This window comes from Rhinopithecus roxellana, chromosome 12 (genome assembly GCF_007565055.1).
Source record: "Rhinopithecus roxellana isolate Shanxi Qingling chromosome 12, ASM756505v1, whole genome shotgun sequence".
NCBI classification, from domain to species: domain Eukaryota; kingdom Metazoa; phylum Chordata; class Mammalia; order Primates; family Cercopithecidae; genus Rhinopithecus; species Rhinopithecus roxellana.
The window spans coordinates 127621518-127646593 of record NC_044560.1 but is presented as its reverse complement, the minus strand read 5'-3'; the positions used below and the strand labels follow the sequence as shown (position 1 = coordinate 127646593).

Sequence of the window (25076 nt, the reverse complement as noted above, 5' to 3'; positions counted from 1 at the left end):
AAACCACAATGAGAAACCACTTTATATCTGTTAGAATGGCTGAAATTAAAAAGACTTAAAATTTCAGTTGTCATCAGTGATACACTGGAACATTGGTGGGATGCAAGTTGGAACAATCATCTTGGAAAAACACTTTGGCAGTTTTTATGGTTATATACTTGAGAAATAAACATATGTTCACAAAAAGTTCACAGAATAAAGTTCATAGGAGCTTTATTTATAATAGGGAAAAACAGAAATATCCCATGTGTTTATCAGCTGGTGAATGGATGAACAAAGTGTGCTATATTCATATGTATTAGTTATTTGTTGCTGTGCAATAAATTGCCCAAAATTTAGTGTCTTAAAAAAAAAACCGGCTGGGCGCGGTGGCTCAAGCCTGTAATCCCAGCACTTTGGGAGGCCGAGACGGGTGGATCACGAGGTCAGGAGATCGAGACCATCCTGGCTAACACGGTGAAACCCCGTCTCTACTAAAAAATACAAAAAACTAGCCGGGTGAGGTGGTGGGCGCCTGTAGTCCCAGCTACTCGGGAGGCTGAGGCAGGAGAATTGCGTGAACCTGGGAGGCAGAGCTTGCGGTGAGCTGAGATCCGGCCACTGCACTCCAGCCTGGGCGATAGAGCAAGACTCCGTCTTGGGGGAGAAAAAAAAGAAAAAAAAAAAAAAAACCTCCTGGCACGGTGGCTTACACCTGTAATCCCAGCACTTTGGGAGGCCGCAGCAGGCAGATCATATGGCCAGGAGTTCGAGTCCATCCTGGCCAACATGGTGAAACCCCATCTCTACTAAAAATACCAAAAATTAGCCGAGTGTGGTTGGGGGCGCCTGTAATCCCAAGTACTGGGGAGGCTGAGGCAGGAGAATTGCTTGAACCTGGGAGGCAGAGGTTGCAGTGAGCCAAGATCGCACCACTGCACTCCAGCCGGCGCGACAGTGTGAGAATCCGTCTCAGAAAACAAAACAAAAAACAACCTTTGTTATCTGACAGTTCGTATAGGTCAGGAAAGGGGCACACATGGTATTTTGTGTATTGAAATCATTATGTCATCTCAAGGCTTGACTAACAAAGGATCTACCTTTGAGATCACTGGTGGTTGCTGGCAGGATTTCTTTTATATGAGCTGTTGAATTGGGGGCCTCAGAGCAAGATGGAAGTCTCAGTCTTATGTAACCTAACTCATAAGTGACATCCCATAGCCTTTACTGTATTTTATTCTTTAGAGGCAAATATCTAGGTATCAGCCTACACTCAAGGGAGGGGATAATGAAGGGCATTAATACCAGGAGGTAGGGATCATTAGACACCATTTCAGAAACATCCTATCACAGCATATAACAGAATAGTACTCAGCAACAAAACAGAGCTATTTGTTTGTACACATACAAACATGGATAAATCTGGCCAGGTGTGGTGGGTCACGCCTGTAATCCTAGCATTTTGAGAGGCCAAGGTGGGCAGATCACTTGAGGTCAGGAGTTTGAGACCAGCCTAGCCTGCGTGGTTAACCCCCATCTCTACTAAAAATACAAAAATTAGCTGGGTGTGGTGGGATGTACCTGTAGCCCAGCTACTTGGGAGGCAGAGGCAGGAGAATCACTTGAACCCAGGAGGTGGAGGTTGCAGTGGGCTGAGATTGCGCCACTGCACTCCAGGCTGGGCAACAGAGAGATACTGTTTCAAAAGAGAGAAAACAAAAAAAAAAAAAAAAAAGAAAGGAAAGAAAAAGGATAAATCTCAAAAACATTACTCCAGACAAAGGAACCCAGACAAAACTAATCTTTAGGGTGAGAAGGAGGATCAGTGGGGTAGGGGTAGGCTTTTGATCTAAGAATGTATGAGAAAACTTTTTGTGCTGTGGGAAATGTTCTTTGTCTTGATTGTATGGTGGTTATAACACTGTATATATTTGTCAAAACTCACGAGTGAATTTTATTGTATATAAATCATAATTAAGTTAATGTTTTAAATTCTTATTTTTCATGCTAATCTTCTCTGTATTGTTCCAATTTTAGTATATATGCTGCCCAAGCAAGCACTGAAGTTAATTTTTTAAATACAAAAGTATGCTATTGGATTCAGTGATTTGTTATTGATGACATCTGCCGGTTTTCACAATTTTTCAAGGAACGTGGCCCAGGGTGGGATACTGCAGTGGCAGTGCCATCTTGTGGTAAGATCTTTGGAGTTAGGCAGACACAAATACGAATTCTGGTTCTGAAACTTGCTACATTCTAATACTTTGTTCCCCTGAATTATTTTGGATATCCTAAAAACAATAACTACTGTATTTTGAGAACCTATACTGCCCAGGTACTATGCTAGGCACTTATGTGTATGTTACCTCATTAATTGTAATAATAATAATACAACTCAAAATAACATTTTTTTAGTTCCTTAGAAAGTATTAGGCACTCTGTAAAACATTTTTCATGAATTATATCACTTCATACAGCAACCCAATGAAGTATTGGTTCTACAGTTATTTCCACTTTAGAGAAGAAGAGATTGAGGCCGAGAATCTTTTTTTTTTTGGAGACAGGTTCCCACTCTGTCATCAAGGATGTGCAGTGGCAATGATCATGGCTCACTGCAGCCTCCATCTCCTAGTCTCAAGCAGTTCTCCTGCCTCAGCCTCCTGAACAGCTGTGACTACAGGCATGTACCACCATGCCTAGCTAACTACTAAAAATTTTTTGTAGAGGTGGTGTCTTGCTATGTTGCTCAAGTTGGTCTCAAACTTCTGAGCTCAAGCTGTCCTTCTATCTTGGCCTCCAAAAGTGCTGGGATTATAGGCATGAGCCACCTTGCAATAGAGAATAATTTTTAAAATATGAGGAAATCAGGTTGCTGTCATGATTCCAGCTTTGTTTTCTATTCCTTTCTTTCTGTGGAACAAAAGGCTGTTTGTCTTATGTGTTACCCAGGCTTTCTGCAAGAGTAACTGGGACTTTAAGTTAAAATCTCTTCTTGTTTTTCCTTTAAGAAGCTTCTTTTAAGGCATGAAGGCTCAGAGTGTTTTCAAGAGTTTAAGAAGGTAGTGTCAGGTCTTGGAGATTGGTTTCTGAGCACTGGACAGACTTGCAAATGCATAAGCTCAGTTCCAGACAGGTACAGCTCTAGAAATATCAACCTCAGCCACAAGCAAAAAGGCAATGTTTATATGTGTTTGGTATAAAAACTGTGACTTATTTTTCTACTTTTTCCATAAACAGAATGATTCTTTGTCAGCAGTGACATTTTTGAAGGCTGAGAATGGTTAAAGTTTTTGCTTCTACAACCACAGTGTTGAACCAGAATTGTTTTTATGATAATCACTCTCCATAGTGCTCAGATAGGGATCTTTTTAAGGAAAGTTAAAAAGTGTCATTGAGACCATGAATAATTGTATTGTAGCATTGCTTACTTCGGTAGTTGTGTTCCCATAGAACTTGTGTATCATAAGTTCTCCCCCCACTCTTCTTCTTCATCAGCATGGAATTATTTTCCCTCTTTTCATATGTAATATAATCAGTCTTTTTGGTATTCATGTACTTACTATAAATGGAATTGAATTATATTTTAATCTGAAACTATAGACTAGCAGCAACCTAACATAAGCAGATATATGAAAGATAAGTACATTCCAATTCATTGATCTTTAAAATAGGGTAGTACCAGAAATCAGGTGATTAATTTATAAGTAGATTTGATTCCTGAAAAATAATTGTGGGGCACAGGGAAAATTGTGATTTCTCACTGTTTCTCATTAACATCCTAGTTTTGCTTTTTTACCTTTCAGTCATTTTTCTTTTTTTTTGAAGCAGAGTTTCACTCTTATCGTCTAGGTGCAATGGCACCATCTCGGCTCACTGCAGCCTCTGCCTCCCGGGTTCAAGCGATTCTCCCGCCTCAGCCTCCTGAGTAGCTGGGATTACAGGCATGCACCACCACGCCCGGCTAATTTTTTGTATTTTTAGTAGAGACGGGGTTTTGCCATGTTGGGCAGGCTGGTCTCGAACTCCTGACCTCAGGTGATCCGTCTGCCTTGGCCTCCCAAAGTGTTGAGATTATAGGCGTGAGCCACCATGCCCGGCATTTTTCTTTACTGTATATAGAGTATCCTTCCTTATTTTGGTTTGTCTGTCCTTCACAGACCAACTGTACTTCAAGTTTGATTTAAGTCTCATTTCTCTCACAAAGCCTTCTCTGGCTATTTGATACAACACATTTGTATTAGTCCGTTCTGGCAATGCTATAAGAAAATACTGGAGACTGGGTAACTTATAAAGAAGAAAGGTTTAATTGGTTCACATTTCTGCAGGCTGTACAGGAAGCATGGCAACATCTACTTCTGGGGAGGCTTCAGGGAGCTTTTACTCATGGCGGAAGGCAAAGCAGGAGCAGGAATCTTCACATTGCCAGAGCAAGAGGAAGAGAGAGAGAGGGGAGGTGGCACACACTTTTAAACACCCAGATCTCATGAGAACTGTATCACAAGAACAGCACCAGAGGAGGAAATCTGTCACACGATTCAGTCACCTCCTACCAGACTCCACTGCTAACACTTGGGTTTATAATTTAACATGAGATTTGGGTGGGGATGCAAATCCAAACCATATTATTTCACCTGTTGCCCCTCCTAAATCTCATATTCTTCTCACGTTGCAAAATGCAATCATCCCTTCTCAACAGTCCTCCAAAGTCTTAACTCATTCTGGCATTAGCTCAAAAGTCCAAAGTCTCATCTGGGACAAGGCTGGTCCCTTTCACCTGTGAGCCTGTAAAATCAAAAGCAGGTTAGTTACTCCCAAGATACAATGGGGGTATAGGCATTGGGTAAATACTCCTATTCCAAAAGGGAGAAAATGGCCAAAAGAATGGGGCTATAGGCCTTGTGCAAGTTCGAAACCCAGCAGGGCAGTCATTAAATCTTAATGTTCCAAATCTCCTTTGACTCCATGTCTCATATCCAGGGTACAGTGATGCAAGGGTTGGGCTCCCAAGGCCTTGGGCAGCTACACCCCTGTGGCTTGGAAGGGTTCAGCTTCCATGGCTGCTCTCAAGGGCTGGTGTTGAGTGCCTGCAGCTTGTCTAGGTGCAAGGTATTTAGTGGATCTGTCATTCCAGGGTCTGGATGATGGTGGCCCTCTTCTCACAGCTCCACCAAGGGGTGCCCCAAACGGAGACTCTGTGTGTGTGTGGGGGGTCCAACCTCACATTTCTTCTCTGCACTGTCCTAGTAGAGGTTCTCCATGAGGGCTCTGCCCCTGCAGCAGGCTTCTCCCTGGACATCCAGGCTTTTCCATATAGCATCTGAAATCTATGCGGAGGCCCCCATGCCTCAACTCTTGCATTCTGTGCACCTGTAGGCTTAACACCACATGGAAGCAGCGGCCCAAACAGTACCCAGGTTCCTTTGAGCCACGGCTGGAGATAGAGCAGCTAGGATGCAGAAGCAGTGTCCTGAGGCTGCACAGGGTGGTGAGGCCCTGGTTTTCACCCACCTCATAGGCCTCTGGGCCTGTGATGGCAGGGGCTGCCGTGAAGGTCTCTGAAATGCCTTTGAGGCCTTTTCTTCATTGTTTTAGCTATCAGCACTTGACTGCTCTTTACTTATGCAAATTTCTACAGCCTGCTTGAATTTCTCCCCTGAAAATGGGCTTTTCTTTTCTACCACATAACTGGGCTACAAATTTTTCAGACTTTTACACTCTGCCTCCCTTTTAAATATAAATTCATTGGCCGGGCTCGGTGGCTCATGCCTGTAATCCCAGCACTTTGGGAGGCCAAGGCAGGTGGATGACCTGAGGTTGGGAGTTTGAGACCAGCCTGACCAACATGAGAAACCCCATCTCTACTAAAAATACAAAACTAGCGAGGTGTTGTGGTGCATGCCTGTAATCCCAACTACTCAGGAGACTGAGGCAGGAGAATCGCTTGAACCCAGGAGGCAGAGGTTGTGGTGAGCTGAGATCATGCCGTTGCACTTCAGCCTGGGCAACAACAATGAAACTCCATCTCAAAAAAATAAAAATTAAATTAAAAAAATATATATGTGTGTTTGTTTCAGGTCATTTCTTTGCTCACACATATGAGCATAGGATACTAGAAGCAGCCAGGCAACATCTTGAATGCTTTGTTCCTTAGACATTTCTTCCTCTAGATCCTAAGTCATCATTCTCAACTTCAAAGTCCCACAGATCTCTAGGCAGGGGCACAATGCCACCAGTTTCTTTGCTAACACATAACAAAAGTGATGTTTGCTCCAGTTCCCAATAAGTTCCTTATTTCCATCTGAGATCTCCTCAGCCTGGACTTCGTTGTCCATATCACTGTCAGCATTTTGTTGACAACAATTTGATAAGTCTCTAGGAAGTTCCTAATTTTCCCTCATCTTCTTGTCTTCTGAGCTCTCCACACCCTTCCAGCCTCTGCCCATTACCCAGTTCCAGAGACGCTTCCACATTTTCAGATATCTTTATAGCAATGCCCTACTTTTCAGTAGCAATTCTGTTAGTTTGTTTTCACACTGCTATAAAAAATACCCGAGACTGGATAATTTGTAAAGAAAAAGGTTTAATTGGCTCACTGTTCCATAGGCTTTATAGGAAGCATGGCAGCATATGCTTCTGAGGAGGCCCAGGGAGCTTTTACTCATGGCAGAAGGCAAAGTGGGAGCAGGCCAGAGCAGGAGGAAGAGAGAGAGAGGAAAGGTAGCACACACTTTTAAACAACCAGATCTCACGAGAACCCTCCCACAAGAACAGCATCAAAGAGGGAAATCAACCCCCATGATGCAGTCACCTCCCATCAGGCCTCACCTCCAACACTGGGAATTACAATTTGACATGAGATTTGAGCAGGGCCACAAATTCAAACCATATCAACATTTTTTTTCTTTTCTGAAATTCTTGTTGCTTTTCTCTTTAACACAATTTAAATTGTCTCCTATATATTATTATCTATATATTATCTATATATTAGCTTTATTATTTTATTTTATTGTTATTTTTTGCGGTGGGGCTTTTCTCTTGTCACCCAGGCTGGAGTGCAGTGGAACGATCTCAGCTCACTGCAACCTCTGCCTCCTGGGTTCAAGTGATTCTCCTGCCTCAGCCTCTAATCCCTGAGTAGCTGGGATTACAGGTGTGCACCACCACACTTGGCTAATTTTTTTATATTTTTAGTAGAGACAGGGTTTCAACAGAGTTTCACCATGTTGGTCAGACTGGTCTTGAACTCTCGACCTCAGGTGATCTGCCCACCTTGGCCTCTCAAAGTGCTGGGATTACAGGCATGAGCAACCACACCCAGCCTAGCTTTATTTTTTAGTTTCATTAATGTATGCTATCTTTTGTCATCCTCAGATCCTAGGACAAGATAAGATAAATAATATTATTTCCCATTTTATAGATACAGAAATATTCATCAGACAAATGTGATTGACTATACACTGTATGCCACATATTAGTGTTAGCTCTGGATATGGACAAATGATAACTGTGTTATTTCGTTAGTAATATTTGATCTCTTGTTATTTATACAGGAGAGATTAAACAGATTCTAGAAAATGAACTTCAGATACCTGTGTCCAAAATGCTGTTAAAAGGCTGGAAGACGGGAGATGTGGAAGACAGTGTGAGTTTTTTAATTGCATGGAAATTAAGTTATGCCACTGATTAAATGATATGTAAAAATTGGTTTTTATTAATGTTGTTACGTATGGCAGAAGTAGATTTGGCAATAGTAATTTAGTTTAAGGAATCAGCAAGTAGTGTTTTCTAAGCTAAAATATTTCATGATAAACCAATAACAATTGTAAATGAGTAGATTTGTAAATGAAAACAGTATATGGTATGTTTTTCCTATTTCTAACTTTTAAAAGAGTTTGGCCCTTTTTTTGGGAGCCTTTACCTTTTTTTCAAACCTCCTAGAGTATCAGAGAATGCCCTGGAATAATAATTTTCTGAGCAATTACATATTGGTCTGAAAGAAGTCACACGCAGTGTATACATTTATATCAAGTATTGATTGTGGAACAAAGATAATAGGAAATTTTTTAAACTGAGAATTTAAATGATAAGAATGTTGTTTTCCTTGTTGACTTGGATAGTGGCAGGTGCATGGGATGAATTATATTTTAAGAATTTGCAGAGAGTGTTGCAATTTTAAGGAAATAGTTGCTATTCTCAGGGTCCCAGTAGCAACCTCAGATATAAAATTTTTTACACTTTTTTTTTGAGACAGAGTCTTGCTTTGTTGCCCATGTTGGAGTGTAGTGGCACGATCTTTCCTCGTTGCAACCTCTGCCTCCGGGATTCAAGCGATTCTTCTGCTTCAGCCTCCCGAGTAACTGGGACTGCAGGCACATGCCACCATACCCAGCTGATTTTTGCATTTTTAGTAGGCATGGGGTTTCACCATGTTGGCCAGGCTGGTCTTGAACTCCCTCCTGACCTCGTGATCTGCCTGCCTTGACCTTCCAAAATGCTGGGATTATAGGTGTGAGCCACCGCGCCTGGCCTTACACACTTTTTTTTTCTTCCAGAGAGAGTGGAGAAAGAGGGAAAAAAAATGAGTTAGCTCTAAAGTTTTAGATGTTTGAGGTGGAAATAATTATTGAATGTTTTCACATTTGTTACTGGGTCATTTTAATGGCCAGGCATAATCTTAGAATCTTCAACTTTTGGCCGGGTGCAGTGGCTCACGCCTATAATCCTATCACTTTGGGAGGCCGAGGCAAGTGAATCACCTGAGGTCAGGAGTTCGAGACCATCCTGGCCAACATGGTAAAACCCCATCTCTACTAAAATTGCAAAAGTTATCTGGGCGTGGTTGCGCACCCCTGTAATCCAAGCTACTCAGGAGACTGAGGTGGGAGAATTGCTTGAACCTGGGAGGTGGAGGCTGCCGTGAGCCAAGATCGTGCCACTGCACTCCAGCCTGGGCGACAGAGCGAGACCCTGTCTCAAAAAAAAGATAAATAAAAATAAAAAAACTTCAACTTTTGGTTCAGTTCTTCTTCGTGAATGGCTTCTTGTAGTGATTGTGCCTATAAGTACTTTTATGTGAGTTCATTTGAAATTTGGAGATGTTCTGAGTATTTCAGTGAGATATTTACAAGAATTTTGGGTTGGGAAGATAGGGATAAGTTTAGAAGTGCTGTATTAGGTGTCAGCAAACTTTTTTTGTACAAAGTCAGGTAGTAAATATTTTAGGCTTTGTGTGCCATGCAGCTACTTAATCACTGCTCTCTTAGTGGGAAAGCAGCCATAGACAATATGTGAAACATCGAGCATAACTGTGTTTCATTATGTTTATGGATGCAGAAATTTGAATTTTATGTAATTTCACATGCCATAAAATATTCTTTTGATTTATTTTCCAACTCTTAAAAAAAGTGAAAACCATTCTTAACTCACAGGCCATACAAAAACAGGCAGCAGGCTGGGTTTGACCCACAGGCCATAGTTTGATATCCCCTGCTGTTGTATGGCCATTTGAATTGATACATGGATTAAAACTTTTTGAAAGTGCTGACTGAGTAAATCAGCAACCTTGACAGAAAGAAAACACCAAAATGAATTCATTTTCATAATTATATTATTTATTCATTCATTCATTGAGAAACCTGTGGATATGAATCAGTCAGCTGGGTGCAGTGGCTCACACCTGTAATCCCAACACTTTGGGAGGCTGAGTCAGACAGATCACTTGAGGCCAGGAGTCTGAGACCAGCCTGGACAACATGACAAAACCCTGTCTCTATTAAAAATGTAAAAATTAGCTGGGTGTGGTGGTGCACACCTGTAGTCCCAGCTGCTCGGGAGGCTGAGGCACAAGAATTGCTTGAACCTGGGAGGTAGAGGTTGTAGTAAGCCAAGATTGTGCCACTATACTCCATCATGGGCGACAGAGCAAGAGTCTGTCTCCCCTACCCCCAATCCCCCCAAAATTTGAACACAGTCTTGGTTACAAATACTTTAATTTACTTCTTTCTTCTTTTTATGAAATGGGTTCTCACCCTGTTGCTTAGGTTGGAGTGCAGTGGTACAATCATGGCTCATTGCTGCCTTGACCTCCTAGACTCAACTGATCCTTGTACCTCAGCCTTCTAAGTAGCTAGGACTATAGATGTGCACTACCACGCCTGGCTAATTTTTTTTTTTTTTTTTTAATTTTTGTAGAGACAGGGTCTTGCTATGTTTTCCAGACTTGTCTCGAATTCCTGGGCTCATGCAATCCTCCTGCCTTGGCCTCCCAAAGTGCTGAGATTACAGGCATGAGCCGTGGCACCCAGCCTTAGTTACTTATTTCTATGTAGTCTTCGCTAGGAGATTTCTGCTATTCCCATGCCGTTAATTTTCTGATTGCCCCAAATTTATATTTCCAGCTCATACTTTTTTGAATTCACATATCCAAATTGGTGATTGACTTTTGTACTTGTGTATCTTATTGGTGTTTCAAACTTAACATGTTTAAAATGGAACTCTTGATTTTCCCTCCTATGCCATATCTCTACCAATCTTCCCCCAATAAGTGGCAGAACGATTATAGCCACCACTGAATCCAAAAATTTGGCCATCCGTCTTTTCTCATTTCTTACAGCACCTAATCCTTTGGTAAATTCTATACATTCGATCTCTAAAATGTATCTCAACCATGGCCACTTTTTAGTATTTCAATTGCAACTGCTTAATTCAGGCCATGACCATCTCTTGTCTGGAGCAATATGGTAACTTCATTGTTGTTGTCTCAGCTTCCTTTCAGTGTTTCTTCCAGTGTGTTCTCCATACAACAGTCAGAGTGATCTTTTAAAAACATAAATTGAATTATATCGCTCTCCCATTAAAACATAGCTTTTTTGTTACATTTTGACTAAAATTCAGACTAATCACAATAGTTTAAAAGGTATTGTATTACCCCATTCTCACCTTTACAACACCTTTCTTACTCTCACTTTCCATGCTGCAACCACAGAAACCTTTTTTGAAATATTTTAATAGGCTCAAGCTCTTTACATCTTTGTCTGACAGATGCTATTCAACTGCCTGGAATTCTTTACCTCCCGTTCTTCACATGGGTGGCTCTTTTTCATAATTCAAGTCTCAGCTTAAGGTTACCTTCTCCAACAGCCTTCTGTATCTAATTTGGTCCCATCCCAGCATTCTCCATTACACCCGTATTAATAGAGGGACCATATCTGTTTCTTTCAGCATCGTGTATTTAATGCCTGGCATAACACACCTGAAATAAATGTTTATGGGATGAATGCATGAGTAAATGACTTAAGGAAAGTATCCATTTTATTTACTCTTGCCATATGTGGTTTGATGGGAAAGATTTAATAGAAAATCTTTGGACAGTGGCATGAGAAAAGAACAATAATGACTTGATCAAATGGCAAGCATTTACCAATAATTCGCAGAGTAAAACAATGAAAGATAAAAAGAGAAAAATAATTTGTGTGTGTGTGTTGTTTGTTTGCATGTTAACTCTATAGAGATAACTCATCAATTTCAAAAGGATATCACATATTTGACATAAAGTTTCAGGATGTCCATGTCTCCTGGTAGATTGTAAAGTTACAGGTAATTGCCTAATGCAATGTTTTTTTCAAACCATGGACCATAAACTATTAGTGGATTGAGAAGTTAATTGAGTGGGTTATAGTCAGCATCATTAAACAAAAACAAAAAAAAAAAAAAAAATGGAAGAAGAAAGAAATGAAAAAAGAGAAATAGAATACAATAGGAAACGCCATAGTGTATTTCATATAATAAGGGTAATTATGTATTTCTTTTCATTTAACAGATAACTAGTATGAGTCAAGAGTAAATCTCAATACCTTTGGATTAAGACTGCACACTTAATAAGCTGGGTCCTCTCATGGAGGGGTTAAGAATAAGTTCCTTATGTTCCATGCTTGTGTAAGATTGCTCCTCCCCAGGAATGAATATATTATTTCTTTATATATTCTCATAGTTTGTTTCCTTCACCTTTAAGTTTTTGCTCAAATGTCATATTCTCCAAGTGAGACCCACCTTGATCACCCTGTTCAAAATTGCCAAGCTCCCCAACCCCACATTCTTTATCCCCTCTTCCCTGCTTTATTTTTAGTCAAAAAATTGTCACTTTCAACATTCAACTATACAGGGTTACTTGTTTTATTTATTCCTACTCAAATGTAAGCTCCCTAAGATCAGAGAATTTTATTTTAGGCTATTCTGTTCAATGCTGTATTCTCAGTGGCTAGAGTAGTCCTGGTACAGAGTAGGTGGCTCAATAAATATCTGTTGAATAAGTGCATTTCCTGGCTTATGATGTAAAGATGTACAATGTATTTCTTAATGTGTATTGCTGTCAAGAAAAGTTTGAAGTACTTCAGCAAGTTTTTACCTTCAGGTTAGTAGTTTGAAATATATGTGAGTTTTCTGCAAAGAAATTTAGTGAATGAAAATTTCTATGCTTATCAAGATAGTAGGTCATATGTAGTCCAATAGTAATTTATTAATTTCAGAGAGAGAGAGAGAGAGCTTTAACAAAAAAGATATCTGGAGTAAAAGATATCTAGGTAACACTAGAGCCCTCATCCAAGTTACTTAACCTCTTAGGCTATATAGCTTCCCATCTATAAAATCATTGACTTGAGGTGCTCTCAGTGATCTTTTCAAGGTCTAATGATCTCTGAAAACCTATATTACCAATTTTTGCTGTGATGACCCTGAAACAAAGTATATATTAGTTGCAAGGATCTACTACTTCAGTGAAAAAGTAATTGAGTCCCAACTGTGTTCTTATCTATTTATATTGCTTCATGAGCTGAAGAGTTTGTATATTAACATTCAGGTTTATGCTAGTTTATTTTATATATGTATATGAGTGTATATACACACATATACATATATAAACACACATATATGTACACATACACAGATACATATGTATATACACACATATATGTATATATACATATATAAAATAAACTAACATAAACGTGAATGTTGTATACATACAATGTATATAGGTATGCAACCATATTTCCCATATATAATATATGTATATATTATATATATAGGCAATAAGATTACTTGGATTCATTAGTTCTTTTGCATTAGCCTATTTAGGAAATTATCAAAAGATGAAAAAATTGAACTACAATTTTTCAAGAATTGTAGGAAAAATCAGTAATGAATAATCAACATTCATTTTTGCTTTATTTTTTCTTTTTCAGACGGTCCTAAAATCGCTACACTTGCCAAAAAACAACAGTCTTTATGTCCTTACACCAGATTTGCCACCACCTTCATCATCTAGTCATTCTGGGTAAGTTGTTTATGTTTCCTGGAAACCTGAAATGAAAAGCTCAGTTGTTAAAATTGCTTTAAGTTGTATATGAACCTCAAAACTAAATCAAATACAAGTCTTATTGAAACTTGACCCTACCAATTACTATGAAGTATATAAGGTTTGAAACAATTTGGTCTGGATAGTTTGTTTTAATGGTATAATCTTCTTATACCACTTTAAAATCTTTAGCAGAACTCCAGTATAATTATTAAAAATTGTCAAAATGGTACTTCTCTGACTGAAGGGAAAGTATTCAAGTTGGAAGGAAGAGAAAGTATAAATGGAGTTCCAGTCTCTCTCATTGCTAAAGAAGACTTACCTTTGAGGAAGATTCATTGAGCTCTGCAGAGTAAATCTTGAAAAACAGTAACATCTATATATATTTATATATATATATTTTTTTGAAACGGAGTTTCACACTTGTTGCCCAGGCTGAGGTGTAATGGTACGATTTCAGCTCACCACAACCTCTGCCTCCCAGGTTCAAGCGATTCTCCTCCCTCAGCCTCCCGAGTAGCTGGAATTATAGGCATGTGCCACCACGCCTGGCTAATTTTGTATTTTTGGTAGAGATGGGGTTTCTCCATGTTGGTCGGGCTGGTCTTGAACTCCCGACCTCAGGTGATCCGCCCACCTCGGCCTCCCAAAGTGCTGGGATTACAGGCATGAGTCACTGTGACTGGCGATATAAATTTTTTATTAAGGTTTTCTCTCTATTTGGAATAAAGGGTCTCATTGTTTTTTCAGTTTTCACAGTGGAACTGAATACATTTATACAATGATCACATGATTTTAATTTTTAATTATACATTATGTTTTTAATTGTTTAATGAAGCAAACTGACCTATAGTGGATGATTATGCTAGTGATAAGATAATAATTTTTATGAGGAATCTTTTCATACAGTATTATTCCAGAACTATGTTTAAGTTATTTTTAGGTTTTCTGTTGTTGATACAAATTTTTCTCTTTTAAATATAACAACTTGGTGTTTTTTTGTGGTAGGGAGACCTGTGTCCCTAAATTTTGAATATTATCAAGCTTTCCCCCCACCACTTAGCAAATATCTTGATTTTTAGGTAGATAGTAGCAAAAATAAAATTAAATTTGGCTTCACTGAAGTAGAAATCACTGAACTGAAAAGTTAAATCTTGTGTAGTTGTATTTGATGGTCTGTTAATAGTTTGTTTTGGGTTAAGAATTTGAAGAGTTCTTGGATTGCTCTTTATCTTCTATGTTTAGACCATACGTTAATGGGAAGTGGAATTTGCACACAGTTACAAAATTACAAACTACAAACTTATAGTCCATATGTTTATTATAATGTTGATGTAAACCTCAGATAAGATTAAGTTAAAGAGTTATAGGTGTGGTTCTGTATCTAGTCAGGTAGAACATTATTTTATAGGTTAGTTAACAAAGTGTAATCACTGTCATAAAATATGTAATCCACATAATTAAAAGCAGACAGGAGATATCATTGTTTATAATCTATTGCTTTCCAGTAGCATGATTAAATGGATTTATCAAAATGTCTTCCTGGGCTAATGGAAATGTTCTTCATTGCCATGTAGTTGACCTTAGTTTGATTGCCAGTCACTCACTCCCTAGGCAAGCAGGAGTCTACAGTGCTGCTGAAATGCAGTGTTTATTGGAGAATGAGTACTTTATCTAGCATTAAAGTATCCTTCTCTAGTTGGCTTTGTGGATTTTTACCAAGTTAGAATGATTCTTTTCTTGTATTGGAAAAATAAGAAAGAGAGAAAAATTCAAAGGTAAACAAAAAACGTAGTGGGAGGAGGGACAAATGGAGACTCCTGCTAATGTAAAAGTCATGTTAATGTACTTTTGATTAAAATATAACTCAAAATCCAGAGTTTACTTCTTGTAGTATGTTTATTCAATATATCTTTCTATAACACTAGAGATTTTTAAAATAACATACATCTTGAAAGCTGACTTCGTGGGAGACAGTTTAAAAAACAAAACAAAATCCATGCAGAACCTTAAAAGCTGATGGTAATAATTATTTTTAAGTTGTGAGTTTTATTTTGTGACTCATCAAATACAAATATTTTGACCTTTTTTTTTCTTTTTTTGGAGATGGAGTTTCACTCTTGTTGCCTGCGCTGAAGTACAATGGCATGACTGAGCTCACTGCAACCTCCGCCTCCTGGGTTCAAGCGATTCTCCTTTCTCAGCCTCCTGAGTAGCTGGGATGACAGGCGCCCACCAGTACGCCTGGCTAATTTTTGCTATTTTTAGTAGAGATGGGGTTTCACCATGTTGGGCAGGCTGGTCTCAAACCCCTGGCCTCAGGTGATCCTCCCGCCTCGGCCTCCCAAAGTGCTGGGATTACAGGCGTGAGCCACTGTGCCCGGCCACTTGACATCTTAACTATATAGTAGAATCAAACAATATCCTAGTACGTTATATAGCATATCATATTATCAAAAATGGTAGACAGATAAACTTGCTTTGTACTAGACTTCATAATGAATTAAACTGATTTGCTTTTGCAGAATTTTGTTATAATTGATGGATTCTTAGAAACTGACTTGTAATTTGTAACCTAATTTATAATCTAAAAAGGAGAAAAAAGGTAATTATGATTCTAAGTGTTATATTTGGAAATTGGCAAATGAATATAGCAACTCTGTAATTGGTAGAGTAAAATGGGAAGGTTTATGTATATGTTCTTACATTTGCATATATTATCTCACTTATAATTCTTAAGAATTTGCATGAAATTTCAGTGTGTGAATTCACTCTTAGTTACAGTATATTATTAATCCTTTAACATAATGTAGATATAAAATAAAATGTTGGCTGGGCACGGTGGCTCATGCCTGTAACCCCAGCACTTTGGGACGCTGAGGTGGGAGGATCACTTGACTGTAGGAGTTTGAGACCAGCCTGGAGAACATAGCGAGACTATATCGCTACAAACAATTTTTATGAAATAGACGGGTGTTGTGGCACACACCTATAGTCCTAGCTACTCAGGAGGCTGAGGCAGGAGAATTGCTCGAGCCCGAGAGTTCGAGGTTACAGTGAACTGTGATCATGCCACTGTATTTCAGCCTGGGCAGCAGAGCAAGACCCTGTCTCAAAATAAATAAAATAAAATAGTTATTAAATTGTTCACTGACAAAACATCCCACTCTTAAGTTTTGTTAAAGAAGTATAGATGCAGAAAACTGTATCTCAAACTATGTCCTATTAAAAAACAAAACAAAAAAACTTCATAACTTAACTTGATTTTACTGCCACTAGGGGGTGCCTGGTAATTTAGTCTTTGTATTAATATATAATTTCTTTCTAGGGGAAGAAATGGTATAAACCAAGAGCAGCAAAATTACCATATGAGTGCCTATAATTGTAAACTGAATGTTTTTAAAGTAAATTATGTGTTTCAGAAAACAGAATTTCAAGCTTTCTGAGAATTAAAGAGCAAACTCTTAATCATAATCTTTATAACAGCTGAAAAGCATTTTAAGCCCTTTTCAAAAAGAAATCAGATTTCACTAATTAATTGAAAGGGTGAAGCAGTACTCCAGTGGCCTCTATGATACAACTGTAAATTATATTATAAATCACAGTAAAATTAGAAAGGAGAAAACAAACTATTAATTATACTGTTTCACATTATTACAGGAAAGATTCAGTCCATCAAAGACTTACTGATTACTTACTAAATAAAAACAAACTGTGTCCTCAAGTAGCCTGTAACCTATTTATTAAGATGATTAGGCCTTTTCTTAAGTTATTCCTGTATAGAAAATTTTCTTAGATACCAACTCATTCCTGGTGTTCTTTCTGATTGCTTCACCCACTTTCCTTCCTAAACTCTTCATTTCTTCACCTGCTCTAAATGTTGGTATTCTGGAGAGTTTTCTTCTCAGCAATCTTTCTTTTGTACCTTCTCTCTGATATCTGCTCTCAACTCTTCAATTTCTAAATATGTGTAGATAACTTACAGATCTCTATTTAGCAACTCATATGTCCCAGTTGCCTGTGGAGTTTTTCATTTGTGTGTGTCCTGTCTGTAATTCAGAGTCATATGTCTCTGTATTACTACCTGTGTTTTTCGTTTCAAATGTCCAACAGTATAAAATACTGGAGTGTATTCTAACCAAGATGCTGGTTATTAAAAAAAGCCATTGGGTTGGGAATATAAGTAATTAATGACTTCGTTGAAATCATTTTTGGTAGAATGGTGAGAATGAGAACCCGATTATAGTAGATTTTAATGGATAAACAAGAAATGAAGATATGATTACTGTTATTTTCAGAACACTTGACGGTGAAGGGAAGGAGAAGTTGAGGGAGAAGTCAAGGGAAGATGGTAGACAAGTATTGGAAGCACAAAGAGTAAGAGACAGCAAGTAGGAAAAATTTAAATGAGTGAAACCAAAATAGAAAATGTGGCCAAAGACTGGGTGCAGTGGCTCACACCTGTAATCCCAACACTTTGAGAGGCTGAGGTGGGTGGATTGCTTGAGGTGAAGAGTTTGAAACAAGGCTGGCCAATATGGTGAAGCCCCATCTGTACTAAAAGTACAAAAATTAGCTGGGTGTGGTGGTGCACGCCTGTAACCCCAGCTACTCGGGAGGCTGAGGTGGTAGAATTGCTTGATTGCTTGAACCGTGGAGGTGGAAGTTACAGTGAGTTGAGATCACACCACTGCACTCCAGCCTGGGCAGCAGAGCGGGTATGGAACTGTTTTAGTTTGCTAGGGCTGCTATAACGAAGTACCATAGACTGGGTAGCTTAAACAGCAGGCATTTATTTCTCCTTGTTCTTGAGTTTGGAAACCTCCAAGATGAAGGTTCCAGTAAAGTCAGTTTCTGTTGAAGGCTCTCTTCCTGGTTTACAAACCCAACTTCCTGCTGTGTCCTCATATGGCACAGAGAGAGAGAGAAGAGAGCACTCTGGTTTCCTTTCATCTTTTTATAAGGACATCAATCCCATCAGATTAGGACCCAGCCCTTATGACCTCCTTTAACCTGAATTATATCCTGAAGACCCTATCTCCAAATACAGTCACAGTGGGTGTTAGAGAGTCAACCTATAAATTGTAGGGGGACACACTTCAGTTCATAGCAGAGAGATAAGGGTGGACCCCAGGGAGTAAGTGTTGAAATGACATTAGGTAACAGGTTTAGAGACAGTAGGAAAGGTGTAATAATAGAAGTTTGGAGACAAATGGAGGATATTTCTGGGATCTAGATTTCAGTACTGTTACAGTAATGGTTGATGACAAATTCCAAATTATAGATAACATCAAAATAGAAAATAGGTAATAGTTATGAGAATAAGGATGTTAAGGAAGTATGAAGCTAAACTATTTGATAAGTGACAATGACACAGTAATTATCATTTATGAAGTCAGGTTTTTTGGCAAGCCTGTTATGTACGTTATCTTATTAAGTCATCATAGTAAATCATAAGTAAATACGATTACCTGTTTTGCAGATAGAGAAATTGAGTTACAGGTAGAGGTGAGGTGACGACACAGAGATAGTGGTTATTGGGAACTACAGTTCAAGAAGGCTAGAGATACTGATTAACTTTAGTCTGTATTTTAAAAACACAAATCTAAGTGTTATAAATAAAGGGAATAAACACTAAAAAAAAAAAAAAAAAAGAAGAAGTAAATAACCTGCATACGTCTAGAAGAAAGAAAAGGAATGAGGAACTCAGTCAGTACATCAGCAAATAGGAATTTGAAACTGAAACAGAAACACAGGAAAACAAGGATAATAGAAAACAGAAAATATGATGGCAAAAAGAAAAATCAAATTTATCAGAATTCTCCATAAATAAGAAAGTACTAAATTTTCCTATTAAAGACAGAAACTCTCAAGTAGGCTTTACAAAAATAGCCATACATCATTTACCAAAGAGACATCTTTTAAAGAAATGACAGAGAAAATAAAGGAAAAGAAAGTGATTCCAGTCAAAGATTAACTGTAAGAATGTCCTATAGTAATAATATTTATATCACATAAAATTGAATTTAAGGCAAATAGCATTGAAAGACAATTTGCCAAGAAGATATGACAATTGTGGGCTTACATGCACAAGTCTGCAAAATTGGACAGAATTACAAGGAGATATAGCCCAACCCCACGTTGAACACAAAATCTTTCAGAAAATAATGTATTTAGCAATACATCTTTGTCAGCTATAGAAGATTTTACTAACACCATAAAGCACACATGGAATACTTAGAAAACTGACCATGTAGTAGAATACAAAGCCAGTATCAAAGAATCACTATCATATTGACTGCATTCTCTTGTCATTATGCAATAAAATTAGAAGTAAAGTAATAATAAAAAGATATCTCCTAAATCCCCCATACATTTGGATCCTACAGATAATTTACTTCAAAACAATTTATGGGTAAAAATGAAGTCATAATAGCAAACACCAGATACTTAGAAGTGAACATAAATGAGATTGCTAGGTACTAAAACCATGGATATAGCCAAAATGATACTTAGAAATTTGTAGTCTTAAGTCTGCCAGTTAGAAGACAAGTGTTTTGAGGCCGAGCGCGGTGGCTCATGCCTGCAATCTACCCGCCAAGGCGGGTAGATCACGAGGTCAGGAGATCGAGACCATCCTGGCTAACACGCTAAAACCCCGTCTCTACTAAAAATACAAACATTAGCCGGGCGTGGTGGTGGTGGGCGCCTATGGTCCCAGCTACTCGGGAGGCTGAGGCTGGAGAATGGCGTGAACCTGGGAGGTGGAGCTTGCCGTGAGCCGAGAATATGCCACTGTTCAGCCTGGGTAACAGAGCGAGATTCCATCTCAATTAAAAAAAAAAAGACAAGTGTTTTGAGAGCCCCCAGCTCTCAAACTGGGGTTCTAGTACCTCAGCAGTTAGCTACCTTAACAGGAAATGAAGGGGAACTGAACAAGAGTGTTTGTAGTGTGCCTTTCATGGGATGCTTCTTCCACATGGTGGACAGCCTAAAGCCTGGTTGTCCAACCTGTGACCAGGGGGTCCCTCACACAGGAAACTTGTTCGCTTGTCTAGCTTGTGTGGTCCAATTTTTGCCTGCGTGACCATCACGCTGGCTTCTAGGAGCCTGACCTTTTGTTCTCCCCAGTATCTCTGGGAAAGCCCAGCCTGGGGCAGTCCCTAGTTCTTCAGATGGAAGGTACAAATTCAATATAACACAATAGGAAACAAGTTCAGAGATATTTTTACTTTCAGTTCCTAGGCAAGGAGGACATGAGTTGGGAGGGTAGTCCTCTGTCCCTGTGTCATGTGAAGCAGGAATGAAGAGTTGGGCAGAGAGAGAAAAGTGTGTAGCAACTAGCAATATATATAAGGGAAGTTCAAGAGCAAATACCTGAATTGGCCTGATAAAGGAAGCTGCAAGAAAGTATGGAGCCTAGTCTGTTAGGCAGGAGAGATGCCTCTAAGTTCTTATTTCTGACCATTGGCCTGAGCCATTTGGGTATAGTATAGAACTGGAAATTCTGTCAAGAGTAGCTGAGCCCTGCTTCTGGCATGAGAAAATTAAATGTTCAAAATGAATGTGGAAGCAACATAAAATTAAAGAATTCACCACAATAAGAAAGATAGAAAATAATTGAATTGTATGTTTAACTTAAGAAAATAGAAGAATAACTGCAGAGTAAGTGCACTGAAAATAGAAAGAAAGAAAGATTAAAGAGCAGAAATTAATGACAGAGGCAAACAACAAGAATAACAAACTGTTTACTTGAAAAGTCAAGCCAGGAAAAAATGAGAGTAAGCATAAATAAAAATACTAGGTATTAAAAAAGTGACTTAAAACTACAGATTAAGAAGAGATTTTTAAAGTAGTAAGATAATTATTAAATAATACTAAGCAAATAATAAATTAATAATTTCAAAATAAACTGAAATATCCATGTCCTTATGCTAACAAAATCCAAAATTTAGATGAAATGGAAAATTTTATATAAAACATGAAGTACTAAAGTGAATATAAAAAGAGATGACCTGAAAAAATAATAATTATTAGATAAACTGAATTACTTGTCAGAAATTCCACATGCTGCTCCAACCCCCTTCACCCACCAGAGGATTTTTCATACATTTTCATGGAACAGATTATCACAATCTGTCGTTTTATTTTGGAGACAGAGTCTCTCTCTGTCGCCAGGCTGGAGTGCAGTAGCACGATCTCGGCTCACTGCAACCTCTGCCTCCTGGGTTCAAGCAATTCTCTTGCGTCAGCCTCCTGAGTAGCTGGGATTACAGGCGCGTGCCACCATGCCCAGTTAATTTTTGTATTTTTAGTAGAGACGGGGTTTCACCGTGTTGGCCAGGATGATCTCAATCTCTTGACCTCGTGATCCACCTGACTCAGCCTCCCAAAGTGCTGGGATTACAGGTGTGAGCCACTGCACCTAGCCTATCCCAATCTTACATAGACAATTCTGAGATAGCTTCAGTGCAGTGGCTTACACCTGTAATCCCAGCCTTGGGAGGCCAAGGCTGGCAGATCACCTGAGGTTGGGAGTTTGAGACAAGCCTGGCCAACATGGTGAGACCCTGTCTCTACTAAAAATAGTTATAATTAGCGAGGTATGGTGGTGCATGCCTGTAATCCCAGCTACTCGGGAGACTGAGGCATGAGAAATGCTTGAACCCGGGAGGTGGAGGTTGCACTAAGCAACCTCTTGCATAAGAGCTGGGATTGCTACTTATTTTACGATATTCATATAATCTAGATACCAAAATCAGAAAAAGAAAATACAAGAAAAAATACAGGTAAATCTCACTAGTGACCGTAGATAATAAAAATGAGTAGATAGGCCAGGCATGGTGGCTCACACCTGTAATCCCAACACTTTGTGAGGCCGAGGCGGGTGGATCACCTGAGTTTGGGAGTTCGAGACCAACCTGACCAACATGGTGAAACCCTGTCTCTACTAAAAATACAAAATTAGCTGGGCATGGTGGCGCATGCTGTAATCCCAGCTACTTGAGAGGCCGAGGCAGGAGAATCACTTGAACCGGGGAGGCGCAGGGTGCAGTGAGCCGAGATTGCGCCACTGCACTCCAGCCTGGGCAACAAGAGTGAAACTCCACCGAAAAAGAAAAAGAGTAGATAAACTCTTCTTTGACTTCTCTCAGCCTTACTGTTTAATGAAGACTTTCCCCCCGTACCTATTCTACTATCTTCAGACAGCATATTCTCCCAAGTTCAGATTGTCTCACTAAGATGTAAATGAACTAGTTCTTTCCATAAAAATACAACTTGATTATATCTACCCACTTAAAACTCTCCACTAGCTTTCTTTCCCTCTCTCTCTCTTTTTTTTTTTTTTTTTTTTTTTTTTTTTTTTTTTGAGACGGAGTCTGGCTCTGTCACCCAGGCAGGAGTGCAGTGGTGGTGCAATCTCGGCTCACTCCAACCTCCACTTCCTGAGTTCAAGCGATTCTCCTGCTTCAGCCTCCCAAGTAGCTGGGATAACAGGTATGTGCCACCATGCCTGGCTAATTTTTGTATTTTTAGTAGAGACAGGGTTTCACTATGTTGGCCAGGTTGGTCTCAAACTTCTGACTTCAGGTGAGCCACCGTGCCTGGCCCTCTCCACCAGCTTTCTATTACATTTCTAATAAAATCCAAGTTCCTTATTATAACCTACAAAAGACTTACATAATCTTATCTCTGACTTTATAACTTCATCTTTTATCACTATCCCTCTGGCTCATAGCTCACCAGCCATACTGGCTTCCTTGTTCCTCTTTAAACCTTCTAAGTGTGCTTAAACCTTAGAGCATTTATACTTTGCTATTCTCCTGCCAGTAATGATACTAGCAGGTAACAACTTGACTCATTTATTCACTTTATTTAGGCCTCTACTCAAATATCACACCCTCAGAGAGGCTTTTCTTGATGCCCCTATCTAAAACAGCCCCTCTCTTATACCCTCTCTCTCTTTATCTTGCTTTATCACTATCGTGCATTGTATTAGTGATATTAGTAATTTTACTAGTCAGGGTTCTATAGGGCAACAGAACTATTAAGATAAATGTGTTATTAAGGAGAATTAACTCACACAATCACAAGGTAAAGCCCCACGATAGGCCAATTGCAAGTTGAGAAGCAGGGAAGCAGTGGTGGATCAGTCCGAGTCCCAAAACCTTAAAAGTAGGGAAACTGATAGTGCAGCCTTCAGTGTGTGGCCAAAGGCCCGAGAGTCCCTGGCAAACCACTAGTGTAAATCCAAGAGTCCAAAAACTGAAGAACCTTGAGTCTGAACTTGGAGCTAAAGAACTTGGAGTCTGCCTGCTTTATTCTAGCTGTATTGGCAGGTGATTAGACAGTACCCACCCAGATTGAGGGTGGGTCTGCCTCTCCCAGTCCACTAACTCAAATGTTAATCTCCTTTAGCAACACCCTCACAGACACTTGTAGTCAAGGGCGCAATACTTTCAATCAAATTGACACCCAATATTAACCATCACAGTAATTTATTTATATTCATATTTGTTGTCTCTCTCACCGCAATGTAAACCTTCAGAAAATCAGGGATTTGTTGTTGTTCACTGTTGTATCCCTAGCATCTAAAAAACTGTCCGAAACATAGTAGATACTTGGAAATGTATCTTGTTTATAATGAAACTATGGACAAGATATCAAGAAAAAAGTATCAGATGATAGTAAGTACTTTACAGAAAGCTAAAATATGGTGACATGATAATGAATAATTGAATGACTAGTGTGGGTTGTAAGGTCAATAAAGGCCTCACTGAAGATGTACTATTTAAGCTGAGACATTAAAGATGGAGGGGCCATCTAAGTGAAGAGCAGAATGAAGAATATGGGGGTATGGCTAGTGCCAAAGCCCTAAGGCCATGTATAAATATAATTGGAGAAGGTTTGACATTTCTGGGCTTTGTATTGCTGATGATCACCTTGCTAGAAAAGGACTGAAAAATGTCTTGATAATAAAAGACAGTCTTTGCAATTTGCTTTAGTCATCATCTAGTAAGTGATGAAAATGTCTAGTTCCATTTTAATTATGTATATTTTATATTTTCTTTTTTTTTTTTTTTGAGATGGAGTCTTGCTCTGTCACCCAGACTGGAGTGCAGTGGCGCGATCTTGGCTCACTGCAAGCTTCGCCTCCCGGGTTCACACAATTCTCCTGCCTCAGCCTCCCAAGTAGCTGGGACTACAGGCGCCTGCCACCATGCCTGGCTAATTTTTGTTTGTTTGTTTTGTTTTGTTTCTGTTGCATGTTTGTTTTGAGGCATGATCTCAGCTCACTGCAAGTTCCACCTCCCGGGTTCATGCCATTCTCCTGCCTCAGCCTCCCGAGTAGCTGGGACTACAGGCGCCCGCTACCATGCCTGGCTAATTTTTTGTGTTTGTAATAGAGACAGGGTTTCACCCTATTAGCCAGGATGGTCTTAATCTCCTGCCCTCATGATCTGCCCGTCTCAGCCTCTTGAAGTGCTGGGATTACAGGCGTGAGCCACCGCGCCCAGCCATTTTTTTAAATTTTTAATAAAGACGGGGTTTCACCGTGTTAGCCAGGATGGTCTTGATCTCCTGACCTCATAATCTGCCTGCCTTAGCCACCCAAAGTCCTGAGATTACAGGTGTGAGCCACTGCGTCTGGCCTATTTTCTTCATTTTTATATAATAGCAAGGTGTGACAGATAATATGGTATCCTTTGTTTGTAGTTGTCCCTTTTACAAGTAGTATTGAGTC

The 25076-nt window shown here is 39.2% G+C and overlaps 1 protein-coding gene and 1 pseudogene across 1 annotated transcript in view; one reads left to right on the top strand and one right to left on the bottom strand.

Moving 5' to 3' along the window:
• The window catches only part of FAF1 (Fas associated factor 1), a 522933-nt gene that overhangs the window by 213457 nt on the left and 284400 nt on the right, over window positions 1-25076 (top strand). The window contains exons 5-6 of the mRNA XM_030912634.1: window positions 7530-7621; window positions 13218-13309. Of these exons, the coding sequence (XP_030768494.1) occupies window positions 7530-7621; window positions 13218-13309 (184 nt within the window). The remainder of the gene's footprint in view (window positions 1-7529; window positions 7622-13217; window positions 13310-25076) is intronic.
• Window positions 1950-2040, bottom strand: LOC115892517 (annotated as a pseudogene).